The following is a 17,246-nucleotide window of genomic DNA, read 5'->3' on the forward strand; positions in this document are numbered from 1 at the left end:
TTCTCAGAGCCTCATGATTCCACCTGCTGGGGAAAGATGTTCATTCTCTTTTTGTTTGTTTTTAAAGGAACTGTGGCACTTGGAGAGTTATAAATGAGCTAATGTTCATACCTAGAAATATTCTGGAACAGACCATTTAAAAATCGAGTTTCAATATGAAGAGAAAATGATATTATTGAGCTCTAACAAGATGGCATGAGACCTTTGGAAGGGGCAGAGCTGAGGACCAAGATCCATCACCTCCCCATAGGGTGCATGAGCACTGGAGTGGGCTGTTTGCTTGGCTCATTGGAAACTGATGTTCTTATTAATTTTATTTTTTTAATCTAAATTGCAAAAAGCTGGCCTTTGTCTCAGAGCAAGGAAGGGGGAAACTAAGGGGAAGAGGAGAAAATAAAAATACATGAAGAACCCACTGCAGTAGCTGTGCCCACGGCTTTTGTCCTATGTGGTCCTCAGAAAGATGCAAAGAGGTAGGTGCCACCACTCCCATTCACAGAACGGAGAGATGTTCAGGTGCCCTTAGGAAGCCAGCATGGTTTCATGCCTTGCTGTCATGGCCAGACCAGGCTGGTTTCTTGGTTCATAAGGGGATCACAGAGTGAAGTCAAGGCAGAAGGAGGTGCTGGTTGGGAACCAGGAGACCACCCAGATTCCAGCTTGGTGTGCTGTAGGATGAGGTGGGAAGGCTCTTTCCAGCTGATAGTTAAGCAGGAAAGTGTTTCCCTAAGTAGCACGGACAAGGAGAGCTGTGCCCATTCATTTGCACCACTGCCTTTACTGAGGAATCCAGGTACCATGCTGGGTGGGTGCCACAGATGTGGAGATGAGAAAGGTCCTGGTGTGTCTGGGCTGGACAGAGGTTCCAGGAATCCAAGGGTGCCCATTACCCAGGGAGTAGTCCCTGGGGAGTCATCATTTAAAACATACCTTGTAAGGATTTCCAGTAGTGAGTACCAGAAGGAGTGGGAGGAAGAAGCGGACCATTTCCTAAGTGGGGGGAGGAGTTCAGAGGAGGCGGAGTTAATGAGATGGAGAAAGGCTTTGGGAGAGAGGGAGAGCCCGGAACCTTGGAGATGAGCCATAGTCCATCACCATGCGTGCCCCACATGGAGTTCTTGCCTGTGCTGGAAGCTGTGACGGGTTCATCATACAGCTGTGAAGGAGCTTACAACTATATAGATAAGGAGACTGAGGTGTATATAAGGAATATGTAAATATATATATATCCTATATATATATATATCCTATTATCTCCTATTTTTCTTTCTTCTTTGTTTTCATGTATCTATTGATTGATCTATTGATCAGCCGGTAGACCAAATGATGGATAGATAGAGAGATACCTAGTCTATCCATCCTTTCTGTTTCTCGGCCAGCACGGCCACTTTCCTGAGTGGGCACTGGATTTTGTTGTGTTGTGAATCCAACCGCCTAACAGGATTTCTCGAGTGACCTTGTCCTCAGGTTCAGTGGCAAGTAGGTGTGCAGAGAAGTGTGAGCCCACCTCATAGGCAGTCCAGTTCAGTCCGTTGGGTCCACAGTAGGCACACACTGGAAACAATCAGAGAACTTTTCAAGGCAGCATTTCGTTTCCAGGCTAACATGTGAGGAGCAGATACTTCCCACCCATGAAGCAAGCCCTGTGCAGTGGTGCCTGGCGTTTCTGTCGCACGGCTTGCCCCGCGGGAAAGGGAAGCCAAAACCACGCTCGGAAGTGCTGTGTGTCTCAGCATGGTTGCATGTTAGGATCACTTTGGGAGACTGAAAGAATCCAATGCTTGGGTCTGCCCGGGGATTTGGATTTAATTGTTTTGAGGTTTGGCCAAAGTTGAGAAGCACTGCCTTAGGTATCCTGATATATGAGATTAGGTGCCTCTCACATAGAAAGAGTGAACACAAACATATAAACAAACAAACAAAGAGGGCAGGATTCAGGAAAAAAGCAGGGCTTGTAAGCCCTCTCCTGCCTGTTTTTGTAGATAAAGTTTTATTGGAACACAGCCATGCTCATTTGTTTATGTATTGCCTTTGGCTGCTTTCATGGAAGCATGAAAACGGAATGTTGTATCAGAGACTGGCTTGCGAAACCTAAAATCATTGCTATCTGGGAAATCTGGTTCCTTACAGAAACATTTTGCCGACCTCTGAACTGGAGAATGATAAGTTTTTGAAAATGTGGGTGGTGCAGAAGAGACCAGGTCACCACTAAGGAGATAGCACCCTTCCTCTGGTTGAAATATTGCCTCAAAAGCATTCTCCATACAAACAGGGGGCTTCAAAAAAGTTTGTGGAAAAGTGGACTTAAATAATAAGCTTATCGTGTAAAAGTTTTTGAAATCCAAGCATTATTTTTTTTCGTGATACACACTTCCATGTCCTTTTTTAAGATTTATTTGTTTATTTGGCCAGCGCCATGGCTCACTTGGCTAAGCCTCTGCCTGTGGCGCCAGCACCCCGGGTTCTAGTCCCTGTTGGGGCACCGGGTACTAGTGCCGGTTGCTCCTCTTCCAGTCCAGCTCTCTGCTGTGGCCCAGGAGGGCAGTGGAGGATGGCCCAAGTGCTTGGGTCCCTGCACCCGCATGGGAGACCGGGAGGAAGTACCTGGCTCCTGGCTTCGGATGGGCTCAGAGCCGGCTGTAGTGGCCATTAGGGGAGTGAACCAATGGAAGGAAGACCTTTCTCTCTGTCTCTCTCACTGTCTATAACTCTCTATGTGTGTCTCTCTCTCACGGTCTAACTCTGCCTGGCAAAAAAAGATGAATTTATTTATTTGAAAGGCAGAGTTACAGAGAGAGAGAGAGAGAAGAGAGAGAGAGGAATAGAGCAATCTTTCATCTGCTGGTTCACTCTGCAAATGACCACAACAGCCAGTGCTGGGCTGATCCAAAGCCAGGAGATTCTTTTGGGTCTCCCACATGGGTGCAGGGGCCCAAGCACTTGGGCCATCTTCTGCTGCCTTCCCAGGACATAGCAGGAAGCTGGAATAGAAGTGGAGTAACCAGGACTCGAACAGGTGCACATATGAGATGCTGGCACTGCAGGCCAAGGCTTAACCTTTTATGCCACAGCTCCGGCTCCACCATGTCCACCCCCTGGGTGGACAGTCACCGTGAACACGTCCTGGAGGGCACACACACTGAGGATTTTCGCTAGCTGTTGATACTTCCTGTTGAACATGCAGTTTGCCTCATGCTGATGGGAGCCTAGCTGGGCCAGTGAGAAGGTCTGGGTTGTGGGATTCTTACAGTTGGCAGAGAGCTGGAGCAATGCTTTATTTTCTCTGCTGGCACCCCTGTCAGAACTGGTGTGAGAGTGGCACTGAGGGAAAACTGTGCAGCCAGCGGGAGGCCGAGGCAGGCCCTGGGGAAGCTACAGGGTTGTTGAGGAACCACAAGGTTCTTGTTCTCATCAGCTTAGGGGAACAGCACAGACTGGCATTGTCTGGATGCTTCGGGAGCTAGCTTTGCCCCACTACTCTACACCCAGCACCCTGTCCCAATTCGTGAGAGGCCTTGCAGCAACATTGCCCAGGCCTCCTACATGTCCCCTTTCTGCGTCTGTAAGAGTCACTCTGAACAGCTTTCCCTGGTGGAGAGGGCTGCGAGGATGGGTCTGTGGGCTGCAGGTCCTGTGGGAGCCCTGTTGATCCAGTGGATTCTGAGTTTAGCATGCAGTGACTGGGTCACCCGGTAAGTGCTTAGCAGGTGGCACCAGACCCCAGGATACGACAGTGAGCCTACTCACACAGTTCCTGCCGTTGTGGAACTGATCTCACGGGGGAAGTTGTGTATTGATGAAACAGCCATGTAAGAATGTGTAACATGACCACCATCTTACTCGGGTGGACAGAAGCATGGTCATGGTCAACTAACACCAAGGAACTCAGTTTACCATATCTCCATCCCCCAATGTCAAAGTGTGCAGCATTCATTCTCAGAATGAGTTCAGGGCTCAAGAATCCTGCAGTGAGTCCCTGGCCTTTCTTTAAACCTAGCTCTCCCCGTACTTCCTAATCCTTGTTCACCTGGAAAACGTTCCTGCTGAGTATCCTGTAGAATGATGTTCTTCCGCAGATCAAACTTTGGAAATGCTGCTCTGGGACAGTGCTGCGAAGGGCTGGACCCGGGGCTGTGCATTGCGAGCCAGTGGAGTGCTCAAAGAGAATACCTCACTGGAATTTCTACTTCATTTTGGGGCCAGCATTGTAGTGCATTGGGTTAAGCCCACTGGGTGCAGTTTTGAGTTCTGGCTGCTTCACTTCCAATCCAGCTCCCTGCTAATGCACTTAGGAAAGCAGCAGAAGGTGGCCTAAGTCCTTGGGCCTCTGTACCCATGTTGGAGACCCTGATGGAATTCCCTGCTCCTGGCTTTGGCCTGACCCAGCCCTGATCATTGTGGCCATTTGGGAGTGAACCGGCAATGGAAGATCTCCCTCTCTATCCCTGTCTCCCTCTCTGTAATTCTGCCTTTGAAATAAATAAATGTTATTTAAAAATTTTCTATTTACTTTTAATAGCATTTTGTAGTTGGTTTTTATTATGTGCAGGTTTTTAGAATTGTTGGTAAGTGGCACACAGGTTATTGATAATTATGCATGTAGACGATCCTGTTCAAAACTTAGTGAGAGGAGCTGGCGCTTTGGCGCAGCAGGTTAACGCCCTGGCCTGGGGAGCCAGCATCCCATATGGGCGCCGGTTTGAGACCCAGCTGCTCTACTTTCAATCCAGCTCTCTGCTATGGCCTGGGAAATCAGTAAAAGATGGCCCACGTGCTTGGGCCCCTGTACTCACGTGGGAGACCTGGTTTGGGATCAGCACAGCTCCGGCCGTTGTGGCCAACTGGGGAGTGAACCACTGGATGGAAGACCTCTCTCTCTCTGCCTCTCTTCTCTCTGTGTAACTCTTTCAGAATAAAGAAATAAATCTTTTAAAAAAAAAGCTTAATGAGAAAAAGTGCTGATGCAAAATGTTTGGCACCACTGATCCAGAAAGTCACATCCCAGTGCCTTATTCCAGTCTCAACACCTTTCCCCTCGCTCTGGCCGCCACTTGCTTTCCTCTCTCTGCTCCCCTCACCACCCTTCCATTCAGCCAATCACAGCTGCTTCCTGTTCCCCTCCCTGCTTGGTGCACCATGCCTTTGCATCATTTTCTTTCCTGTTTCTGGAAAATCCTAATCCTTCAGTTTCCAAGGCCCAGTCTCGGGGCATCTCTGCAGAAGATCCCTTCCTGCCAGATGATTTATTTAAACATTTATTTCTCTTTTTTTAAAAAAAGACTTATTTACTTGAAAGAATTACAGGAAGAGAGGGATCTTCCATCCACTGGTTCATTCCCCAAGTGGCTGAAACATAAAGGGCAAAGGCATGAGACAGGAGCTTCTTCCCAGTTTCTCACATGGGTGGCAGGGGCCCAAGCATTTGGACCATCCTCTGCTGCTTTCCCAGGTGCATTAGCAGAGAGCTGGATTGGAAGTGGAGCAGCCAGGGCATGAACTAGTGCCCATATGGGATGTCAGCATTGCATGCTGTGGCTTACCCCACTATGCCACAACGCTGGTCCCATAAACATTTCTGTCTCTTGAATATCCTGTGGGGGTTGGCCAGATCTTTTTGTTTGTTTGTTTGTTTTTTGTGAATTTCTGGTAAATAAAGTTGTGCTGCAATTTAGCCATACTCATTGGTTTGTGTGTTGCCTCTGACTGTTCTCATGCCATGATGGCAGAGTGATGAAAACAAAGACTTGAGAACCCATGCTATAGCCTAAAATATTTACTGCCTGGCCCTCAGCATAGACAGTTTGCCAACCCAGGGTCTACAGAATGGCTTCTAGAACTTACTCATTGGACCACCACAATCTGAGCCTGCAGCTGGGCCAGGTTCTGTGAACAGTGAACTCACCACTTGGCCCTTTTTATGTCATATGCCATGTTTTCTGCCCTGGATTAGTGATCTTCATATCACCATTACTCGTAGTAGGTTAACAGATACATTACAACATAATTCATTTACTCTCACCCTCTGGGTGCCAAGGATTCTGAAACACAGAGGTGACTTGTCCCATATGCATCTGTTCCCTGATCGATCGTACACACAAAGCCACTGAGCCTCATAATTACAGCAGCGCGTGCCAGGACCTGCAAGCTGGTTCTTCTTGTTTATACTGAATCAGCTTTTTCACGATCAATACAGACAGACACATGGATTTGAGGAGGAGAAGCAGAACGCACAGTCATCTGTGGAAAGCGCTGAGTGCCGCCGAGCACAATCTTGCTTGCGTTTTCATCCTGACTTCGTTTGCATTGTGGGCTGTGGGGGTTATTTAACAAAATGGCAGTTTAGAAGCTGCCTCTGGAGCGCCTGGGCGAGAACCCTTGTTTGCATCGTCTTTCCCTGGGCAAGCCAAGGCTTTGTTTTGTTCATTTTCCTTCTGGTGATAGGAAACAATGGCTTGAGTGCTGGAAAGTGTTGATAATCTCTGAAGTGCTTGGGCCTAGGGAAGATGAAGATTTCACTGAATCAGCTGCAAGGGGCGGATGCACTGTGGAGGAGCTGCCTGAAAAACAGTCAGGGCCATCCCCATGATACTGTGTGGTCCACAGGCTGCTCAAGCCATGTCTGCCTGGTCAGACGCTCCCTGGGTTGGAAAGGTATGGCTTTTTGGCTTCTGGGGGCCAGATCACAACAGATCACACTTTTAAAGATAGAGATGAATGGGGCCAGCACTGTGGCATAGAAGGTTAAACCTGCAGTGCCAGCATCCCATCTGGATGCCAGTTTGAGTCCTGGCTGCTCCACTTCTGATCCATCTCCCTGCTAATGTGCCTGGGAATGCAACAGAAGACCCAAGTACTTGGGCCCCTGCACTCACGTGAGAGACCCAGAAGAAACTCCTGGCTCCTGGCTTTGGCCTGGCCCAGCCCCAAAGCTCCTGGCTTCAGCTTGGCTCAGCCCCAGCCATTGCGACCATTTAGGGAGTGAGCAGATAGAAGATAGATCTCTCCCTTTCTTTCTTCTCGCCCATCTCTATCTGCCTCTGTCTCTCCTTCCCTCTAACTCTGACTTTTCAGTAAATAAATATTTAAAAAATAAAGATGGAGTGTGTTGACTTCTGTTCCTGTGAAGTTCTTCCAATAGTAACACAAAAAGAATGGACATGTCTTTTGTGACTTGAATTTTTTTTATTGAAACATAAATTTCTATGTAGTAAGGTATGCAGTTTTTAGCCCAAGATTCAGTGAGTGCTGACAAGTGGGTATACCTGAGTACCCACACCCATCAAGGTGTGGAGCATGTCCAGCCCCCTAGGCAGCTCTCTTGTGAACCTTCCCAGCCCACTCCCATGCTTCCTCCCAGAAACATGCCCTGGTTGCCGTCACTACTGAACAGTTGTTTTGCCTGTTCTAGATCTTCATATAAGTGCAGTCCTGCATGCAGACTTTTGTCTCTGGCTTCTTTCACTCATAATGCTTGTGAACTTCATTCATGTTTTGAGTGTATCAGAAATTTGCTCCTGAGTAGTAACCCCTTGTATGAATATATCATGGATTATTTTATCCTTTTCCTGTTAATGGACATTTACATCTAGTTTTTGGCTATTGTGAATGGTGCTTTCATGAATAGTCACTCAAATTTCTTATGGGCATAGGTTTTTATTTCCCTTGGATAAATACCTAGCACTAGATTTGCTAGATTACAGCATAGACACCAGGGTACTTCAGAAGGTTCATGGAAAAATAGTTATCAAAAGGTAAGTCTATTTTGAGGCAAAAAATGTTTTGAAATCTATGCATTTGACGATTTTCAGAAAATTCCAAGAACATGTACATTATGAAAAACATTGTGTGGATTTAAAATTTTTTGGAGCAAAATAAATTTATCTTAATTCCATTTTTCCAAGAACTTATTGAGGTACCTACTTGTTTTCTCAACTTCATAAGAAGCTGTAAAACATTATTCCAGAGTATCTACCATTCCATACTGTATTTTCACTAGCAATATATGAGATTTCTAATTACACCACATCCTTCGAAATACTTGATAACATCAGAATTTGAAATTTTAGCTATTCCAATAAGTGTAAAATGACATCTGTTGTGATTTTCTTGTGAATTTCCTGGTGACTAATGATGTTTGGCACATTGTAGTCTGTAGATTTGTCATTCATGTACCTTTCTTTGCAAGGTATCTCTTCAAATCTTTTGCTCATATTGTTTTTAGTGGTTGAGTTGATTTATAGGAGTAAATTACAAACTCTGGGTACAATTCATTTGTCGTATGTCTATACTATGCATACTTTTCTCATAACAATGGCTTTCCTATTTTTTATTTATTAGTGAATTTCATGATCAAAATTTGGACTTTTTATAAAGTCAAAGTTAACAATTTTTGAAATTCTGGATGTTTCTTTTTCCTAAGAAATCAATAGCTACCTGAAGGCCACAAGGTATTCTTTGCTTTATTCCTAGAGATGTTACAGATTTAGCTTTCATAGTTAAGTCTGTCACACCCCCCCCCCCTTTTTTTTAAAGATTTATTTATCTGTTTGAAAGGCAGAGTTACAGAGAGGCAGAGGCAGAGAGAGAGAGAAAGTCCTCCATTCGCTGGTTTACTTCCCAAATGGCCGCAATGGCTGGAGCTGGGCCCATCCGATGCCAAGAGCCTCCTCCAGGACACCTATGTGGGTACAGGGGCCCAAGGACTCAGGCCATCCTCCATTGACCTCGGAGGCCACAGCAGAGAGCCAGATCAGAAGTGGAGCAGCCAGGAGCTGAACCAGCACCAGCCCCTGTCACTCATCTGAATTAATATGTGTATGATGTAAGTTAAATCTATAGCACTTTGTTCCAGCAGAATTTGTTAAATACTTTCCCTCTTTGAGTTTTTTAGGCACCTTTATTGAAAATCAGTTGACAATATATGTGTGGCTTTATTTCTGGACTCTTCTATTCCGTTATGTTTTTGTGCACTCTAATGCCAGTACCACATTGTTTTGAATTAGATTTAAAGCAAGTTTTAAAATTAGGAACTGTGAGTCCTTGTACCCTTGTCTTCCTTTTAAAAATTGCTTTGGAATATTTGAGTCCATTTCATTGTCACATAAAATTTAAAAGCAGCTTGACAGCTTTTGTAAAATGGCCATTGCCATTCTTCTTGGGAGTTCATCGAATCTAACAGTTTGAAAAGGGTTCACCTGCTAATGCTGAGTTTTATGCTTCTGGAGCAAGGTACCTCTCTCTCCATCGATGTAAGTCTTCTTTAATTTCTCACTGCAATACTTTGTAACTTTCTGTAGTTTTTAGTATTGAAGCATTGCACTTATTTAAAAAATTATACTGAAGTATTTCTATTTTCAGTTTCAGTTTCCAATTTCTCGTCATTGGTATATTGAAATACAATAGATTTTTTTTTATTTTGCTAACTCCCTTACTAATTTCAGTATATTATGCAGGTTATTTAGAGTGTCCCATATAGATAATCATGTTGTTCCAAATAGCTGGTTTTTTCTTTCCAATATTTTTAAAAAGATTTATTTATTTATTTTGAAAGTAAGAATTACACACACACACACACACACAGATCTTCCATCCTCTGATACAGTCCCTACATGGCCATAACAGCAAGGGCTGGGCCATGCTAAAGCCAGGAGCCAGGAGCTTCAGCTGGGTCTCCCATGTGAGTGGCAGGGTCCCAATCACGTGGGTCATCTTCTGTTGCTTTTCCCAGGTCATTAGCAGAGAGCTGGATAGGAAGTGGAGCACCCGGGACATATGGTACCCATATGGGATGCCTGTGTTGTACACAGCGGCTTTACCCACTATACTACCACTGGCCCCTAAGTACAACTTTTTATTTATTTGTCTTACTGTAATTTCTAGAGCCTCACAGTACAAGTGGTTAGACATCTTTGAATACAAGTGGTCAGACATCCTTGTCTTATTCTTAGGGAGAAAAGCCGATGTTTCATCATGAACATATTAGCTTAAGGGTTTTTTTTTTTTTTTTTGAAGTGCTCTTTATTGTATTGAGGACATTTTTAATTATCTGTGATATTTTATAATGGATCAATATTGAATTCTTTTAAATGCTTTTTTTTGCATCCATTTGATCACATATTTCTTCTCTGTTCTGTTAATGAATTACTTTGGCTTATTTTTCAAATGGTAAACTAACCTTGACTTTCTAGGATAAGGATACTTGGTTATGATATATGATTTTTTTTAAAGATTATTTATTTATTTGAAAGTCCGAGTTACACAGAAAGAGGAGAGACAGAGAGAGAGGTCTTCCATCCGATGGTTCACTCCCCAATTGGCCACAAGAGCTGCGCTGAGCCATTCCCAAGCCAGGAGCCAGGAGCTTCTTCCGGGTCTCCCATGTGGGTGCAGGGGTCCAAGGGCTTGGGCCATCTTCTGCTTTCCCAGGCCATAGCAGAGAGCTGGATGGGAAGTGGAGCAGCCGGGACTAGAACTGGCACCCATATGGGATGCCGGCACTTTAGGCCAGGGCGTTAACCCACTGCGCCACAGCACCAACCCCATGATGTTTTTAATTACAGGGGGATTTGAGATTTTATTTGATGGTTATTAACATTTTTGTATCTTGATTCATAACGGATATTGTATGTAGCTTTTTACAAAGGGTTCTTGTTTGACTCTGCTGTTAGAGTCACATGGCTCTCTTTAATAAAGTTGGGAGATATTCTGCCCTTTAATTTCCTAAGAGTCTATATAAGATCATTTGTATTTTGAATTTATCAGTTAAAGCATCTGAACCTAGAGTTGTTTGTTTTACCAGGACTATTATTTGTGAAATCAATTTCTTTTGCATTTGTAGGACTGGTTATATTTTCTATTTCTTCTTATGTCAGTTTTGCTAGTTTCTGTTTTTCAAGGAACTTGACATTTAACCTAAGTTACTGAATTAATTGGCATGAAGAAATGTCTCCTTATCCCTTCATTATTTGTAGGATCTGTAGAAATGCTTCTTCTTTCATTTTGATACTGATGTTGTATATTTCCTAATATTTTTCTTCATCATTCTAGCTAGGGTTTTATGATTCTATTAATTATTTTCCAAAATAATGAAGTTAATGATCCTTTGTATTTTTCCTATTGTTTTATGTTTCATTGATTTCTGCCAGTACTTCTGTTATTTTATTCCCTCTTTTAACAATGATTTCCATTTATTCTTTTTAAAAATAGCTTCTTAAAAAGCTGAATACATTAACCCTCTATTTTTAGGCTTATTCACATTAAGGATCGTTATATCTCCTTGGAGACTTAATCTCTTAAATAAATAAATAAGGCCCCTCTTTTCTCCACAAAATCTTCTTTGGTCTGAAGTCTACTGTGTCTGAAATTTATATAGCTACTTCTCATTTCTTCTGAATAATGTTAGTATGGCATATCTTTTTCCATTCCATTACTCTGTCTTTATGTGGACTGTCTGTGCCTTTATGTTTAAAGTAGATTTCTTGTGGACAAAATATTGTTTTTTTTTATCCATTATGACAGTCTTCATCTTTTAACTGGTCATTCAGGGGCTGGCGCTGTGGTTTGCTTGGTTAATCCTCCGCCTGCGGTGCTGGCATCCCATGTGAGCACCGGGTTCTGGTCCCAGTTGCTCCTCTTCCAGGCCAGCTCTCTGCTGTGGCCCAGGAGTGCAGTGGAGGATGGCCCAAGTGCTTGGGCCCTGCACCTGCATGGGAGACCAGGAGAAGCACCTGGCTCCTGGCTTCGGATCGGCATAGCTCCAGCCATAGTGGCCATTTGGGGGGTGAACCAACGGAAGGAAGACCTTTCTCTCTGTCTCTCTCCCTCACTGTCTAACTCTATCTGTCAAATAAATTTAAAAAAAATACCCTTTAACTGGTCATTCAGACAATCCACATTTAAGATGATATTGATTTAGTCGGATCAATATGTACCATATTTATGAGTATTTTCTACTCAATGCCTTGTTTTTTCTTTTCTGATCTTCCACTCATTTTTTGCCTTCTTTAGTATTTTTTTATTTGAAAGGCAGAGTTGCAGAGAAAGAAAAAGAGGCAGTAAGAGAGAGAGAGAGAAATCTTCCATCTGTTGGTTCTCTCCCTAAATGGCTACAATTACTAGAGCCGGGCTGATCTGTAATGGACAGAACAAGCTTCTTCCAGATTTCCCACGTGGGTGCAGGGACCCAAGTACTTAAGCCATCTTCCTCTGCTTTCCCAGGTGCATTAGCAGGAAGCTGGATCAGAAGTGGAGTAGCTGGGACTCAAAATGGTGCCGATACAGGGTGCCAGTACCACAAGCAGTGGTTTTACCAGCTACAGTACAGTGCCAGCCTTCCTCCAGTTTTAACACATCTTATGTGACTTACTTTTTCCTATGTCTCAGTATATCAGTTATACTTACTTTTTTCAAAAAATATTTATTTATTTGACAGGCAGAGTTACAGTGAGAGGAAGAGACAGAGAGAAAGGTCTTCCTTCAGTTTGTTCACTCTCCAAATGGCCGCAACGACCAGAGCTGCGCCGATCCAAAGCCAGGAGCCAGGAGCTTCTTCCAGGTCTCCCACACGGGTGCAGGGACCCAAGCACTTGGGCCATCCTCTACTGCTTTCCCAGCCCATAGCAGAGAGCTGGACTGGAAGAGGAGCAACCGGGACTAGAACCCGGTGCCCATATGGGATGCCGGCGCCGCAAGTAGAGGATTAACCTAGTGAGCCATGGCGCTGGCCCAGTTATACTTCCTTTTAAAATATTTTTAGTAGTTTCCCTGGAGTTTGCAATAGACATTTATGAATAACTTGTCGTCTCTTAAATAACCCAGCACCACTTCGTGGGTAGTACAGGCACCCTGTAACAGAACACGTTAGCCCTTTTATGCTACTAAACAGAATACCCGAGACTGAGTAGCTTGTAAAGAACAGAAATTTGTTTTCTCCCAGTTCTGAAGGCTGGGAGGTCCCAGATCAAGGCATGGATGAGCTCGTCATGTGCCGTCTGCTTCCAGGATGAGGCCTGGGTTCTGCACCCTTGAGGGGAGCCATGCTGTGTCCTCACATGGGGTAGGATGGGGGACAAAGGGGACAAACACTTTTGGTCAAGCCTTTTATAAGGGCACCTGTTCCTATTCATGATGGGGGAATCCCTCATAACCCTAGCACCACTTAGCGGCCCCACCTCTTCATGAAATCACTTTCATGAGACCTGAATTTTGTATGGGCCACATTCAAACCATATGACAGAGTATCTGCTTTCTTCCTTTAAACTTAAGAGTCCTTCCATTCATTTCACTTAGCCACAATCATTTAAAATGTCTTGCTATTGAATGACCTGTTATGTGTTAGACCATAAGAGGAAGAAGAATCAAATATTTTTTATTTTAGCATTAATTTTTGCTCTAGTTCTCTTTATGTAGAATCAGCATATCTGACCTATATAATTTCTATTCTCTCTTGAGCACTCTTAACGTGTCTTTCAAAGGGGTCTGCTGGCAACAAGTTCTTTCAGTTTGTGTTTGCCTTGAGAAGGTCCTTATTTTCCTTTTATTTCTGAAGGATAATTTAACTGGGTTCAGTATTCTGGGGCCTTGTTTTATTTTATTTGTGTACCCTAAGTATTTCATTCCACTCTTCTGGCTTCTGTATTTTCTGCGAAGAATTTTGATGTGATCCTTCCCTTATTTCTCTACAGATGACGTCTCCACCTTCCCTCTCTGGCTTCTTTTAAGACTTTCTCTTTGGTTTTCTGCAGTTTGAACATAGTATGCATAGACATCGATTTTTTGTAGTCATCATTATGCTTGGTGTTCTCTGAGCTTCCTGGGTCTGTGTGTGTCATTAACTTTTGAGAATTCTCAGCCACTGTTATTTCAGTTTCTCTCTCTTCTTCTGACAGTCCCCTTACATATGTTACCCCTTTCATAATCGTCTCACTGTTCTTGGATATCATGTTCTTTATAATTCTTTTCTCTTGGCTTTTCAGCTTTGGAAGATTCCGTTGTCCTGTCTTCACTGCTCATGGATTATTTCCCCAGCTGTGGCGAAACCTCTGGTCACCATTCAAGGGCATTCTTTACTTCTATTAACAGTGTTTTGATCTCTAACATTTTGTATTGGTTCTCTAATAGAATATCCATCTCTCTGCTTGTATTACCTATCTGATCTTGCATGTTTTCCACTAATGTTTTTAACATTTAATCGTAACTTTTAATATCCTGGTTCCTTAATCCCAACCATGCTTGTTACATCTAGCAATATTACACAGTAGAAATGAGCACAGGCTCTAGAGATAGACTGCCTGTGTTTGAATTCTGTCTCTGCCTATCAGCTGTGTAATCTTAGGTGGGGTGCCTAAACTCTCCATACCTCTACTTCCTTAAGTGGAAAGTGGGAATATTCATGAAATCTACTGTTGAAAACTGTTAGGGGTGTTGAAAAGCACTTAGCGTAATTTTCAGCACATAGTCAACGTTCTACGTTTTTAAAATGATGATGATCAGGCTGGCGCTGTGGCGTAGCAGGTAAAGCCACTGCCTGCAGTGCCAGCATCCCAGCACCAGTTCTAGTCCCAGCTGCACCACTTCTGATCCAGCTCTCTGCTATGGCCTGGGAAAGCAGTAGAAGATGGCCCAAGCCCTTGGACCCCTGAATCCACATGAGAGACCCGGAAGAAGCTCCTGGCTCCTGGCTTTGGATCGGCGCAGCTCTGGCTGTTGTGGCCATCTGGGGAGTGAACCAGCGGATGGAAGACCTCTATCTCTCTGTCTGCCTCTCCTTCTCTCTCTGTGTAACTCTGACTTTCAAATCAATAAATAAATCTTAAAAAAAAAATGATGACGACGAAAACACAGCCGTTTGTAAAAGGGGCCAGTATACGCCCTCTGAAGTCTTTGCTCTGCTGTCCTCTGTGTTTGGGAGCCTCCTGCACATGCTCACAGGCTTCCTCCCCAATGCATTCTCAGCGCAAGGCTCACAGTGGCAGTGAGCCCTTCCCCCCTCCACATAGTGAAGCCAGAGGCCGCTGTTGCTGTGGTTCTCCTTCCCCGCCTGATGATTTTCCCATACTGAGTATGATGACCCGGCGTATTATGTGAGGACGTTACAAAAGGTTTGTGGACAATGTAATTTAAAAACAAGTTCATTTTGGTGCAAAGACTTGTTTGAATCTACCCATACAGGGATTTTTCAAAAAGTTTGTGGAAAGTGCATGTTATAAAAAATCTATGCATGTGTTTCACCAAAATGAGCCTGTCCTTTAATTCTGCTTCCCAGGAAGTTTTTTGAAGTTCTGTCACATATTTCCTTTGTATTTTTTGTTGAATTTTGATTTCCTTCAACTTAAAGATAGACTGCATACAGGCAGGTCTATTTTAAACATTTCAGGAATTAAAATGTTTAGGGTAGTTTTCTCTCTCTCTCTCTCTCTCTCTCTATATATATATATATATACATATACATAAGGAAGTGCCATGTAGCCCTTTAAATTTATGTTTTTTGAGGGTATTTCATGACGTTGGGAAATGCTTGTACGGTGCTGTCACTCCTGTGCCAAGTGTCCACATACAGTAGTGGAGGTAGATTCTGGACGCAGAGCAGGGTCCAGCAGTGCAGGGCAGGACACAGGCTGTGTGGCCAGGTCAGTCTCAGTTCACGGCCCTCCTCCCTGAGCCGCGTGTAACACCATCTGGCTTTCTCTTTCAGTACGAGTACTTCAATGCGGTGCTCATCAATGAAAGGGACAAGGATGGGAACTTTCTGGAGCTGGGGAAGGAGTTCATCTTAGCCCCAAATGACCATTTTAATAACTTGCCCGTGAACATCAGTCTGAGCGACGTCCAAGTGCCCACGAACATGTACAACAAAGGTAAGACTGTCTGCTAGTGCTCTTTTTCGAGGACAGAGAGGGGGGGATGTCCGGGTTAGAGGCTGGCTGGTTTTGGACACAGGGCATTTTGAAAGACACAGTCGCACACTGAGCATGGCAGCATCAGCTGGGTAGGTGAAGTATGTGCCCATCCCACCTGGAGAGTCTGGGCTGGCTCTTTCCCCAGTTGGTGTTTTTGTCAAGCTCCCTCACGTGCAAACCTTTACAATGAAGGGCCCTGCAATGTCTCTGGAAACAGCATGGCTGTGCTGTTCTGAGCAGTCACCGACAACATGTGAATCAGTGGACAGGGCCGTGTTGCAACACCACTGTTAACTACAGAAACAGAAGACTGGGTTGAACTGACAGCCTGTAGTTCCCTGATCCCTGATGTACCGCTGTCTCTTCTTCCTCTGTTCCCTGGAATGGGACTTAGGGGTTGGGCAGCTTCTGGGCTGGGTGTGGAATCCACTGTGGTCTTTCTTCAGAGTACAAAGCAGCAGGAGGCTTAGCAGAGCTTCCGTTTGTGCTGCTCAAACCCATTCTTCACGTAGACACTAGAAACCTTTTCTCAGAATTCCCTCGTGCCCATCCAAGATGGGATTATCATGGCCAAAGACTGGGCCGCGTTAGCCGGTGGCCTCCGATTAGACCACAAGTTCCGCCCCTTGCTGTGTGACCCTGGCCGCGTCAGTTCCTCTCTAGATCTCAGCCTGCTCGTGTCTGTGATGTGAGTCGCACATTTGTGTCTACACCTTGAGATGGCTGTGAAGGCTGAGTGAGATGCCATTCATCACGCGAAGTCGTCGACATCTTCATCCTCGTTGTTACTGAGCTGGATTTGCTCTACGTTGTCATATCTGAAAGGTTCCTGAACAAAGAGCCGTCCTCTTGGAAAAAAAGTAGATCAGAAAACTATGACATTTTCAAAGGAAAAACGCTGCCCCGTTGTCTGCCATCATCAGGTTTCAAAGCGATCAGGGGCCGTTTCTGTCACAGTGTCTGTTCTCAGAGTGGATCATGGTGCCAGAGACAAGAAAGAGCAAGGGCTGTGAGTCTCAGGAGTGTTCCTCCCCCTGGCGGCTGTGCCTTCCTGAGCGAGTAACTTTGCCTCCTGGAGTTTGGTTTCCCTCCTCATGGAATGGGGGTGAGGGTACTGCTTCCCTCAAGGGTTGTTGAGAGGGTGCGGAGTGATGCATGTGGCTCTTAGCACGGCAGCAGCTTCGAGAAAGTGCTCAGCGCATTTCAGCAGTCATTGTCTGGCAATAACGTGAGTATGAGTTGTATTTCCGATTCTCCTAGGTTGCTGCTTCAGGGGCCTGGTCAGTGAGTGAGGAGCTTCCAGCTCACTGTCTTGGGAACTTTGTGCTCCCACCTTGTGGCTGGCTGCCT

At 44.6% G+C, this 17,246-nt stretch overlaps 1 protein-coding gene across 1 annotated transcript in view; it reads left to right on the forward strand.

Annotated features, from left to right (window-relative positions):
* CACNA2D3 (calcium voltage-gated channel auxiliary subunit alpha2delta 3) overlaps nucleotides 1-17,246 on the forward strand; it is an 877,616-nt gene that overhangs the window by 333,567 nt on the left and 526,803 nt on the right. The window contains exon 5 of the mRNA XM_062200176.1: nucleotides 15,692-15,854. Within this exon, the coding sequence (XP_062056160.1) occupies nucleotides 15,692-15,854 (163 nt within the window). The remainder of the gene's footprint in view (nucleotides 1-15,691; nucleotides 15,855-17,246) is intronic.

Source organism: Lepus europaeus, chromosome 9 (assembly GCF_033115175.1).
Source record: "Lepus europaeus isolate LE1 chromosome 9, mLepTim1.pri, whole genome shotgun sequence".
NCBI classification, from domain to species: Eukaryota; Metazoa; Chordata; class Mammalia; order Lagomorpha; family Leporidae; genus Lepus; species Lepus europaeus.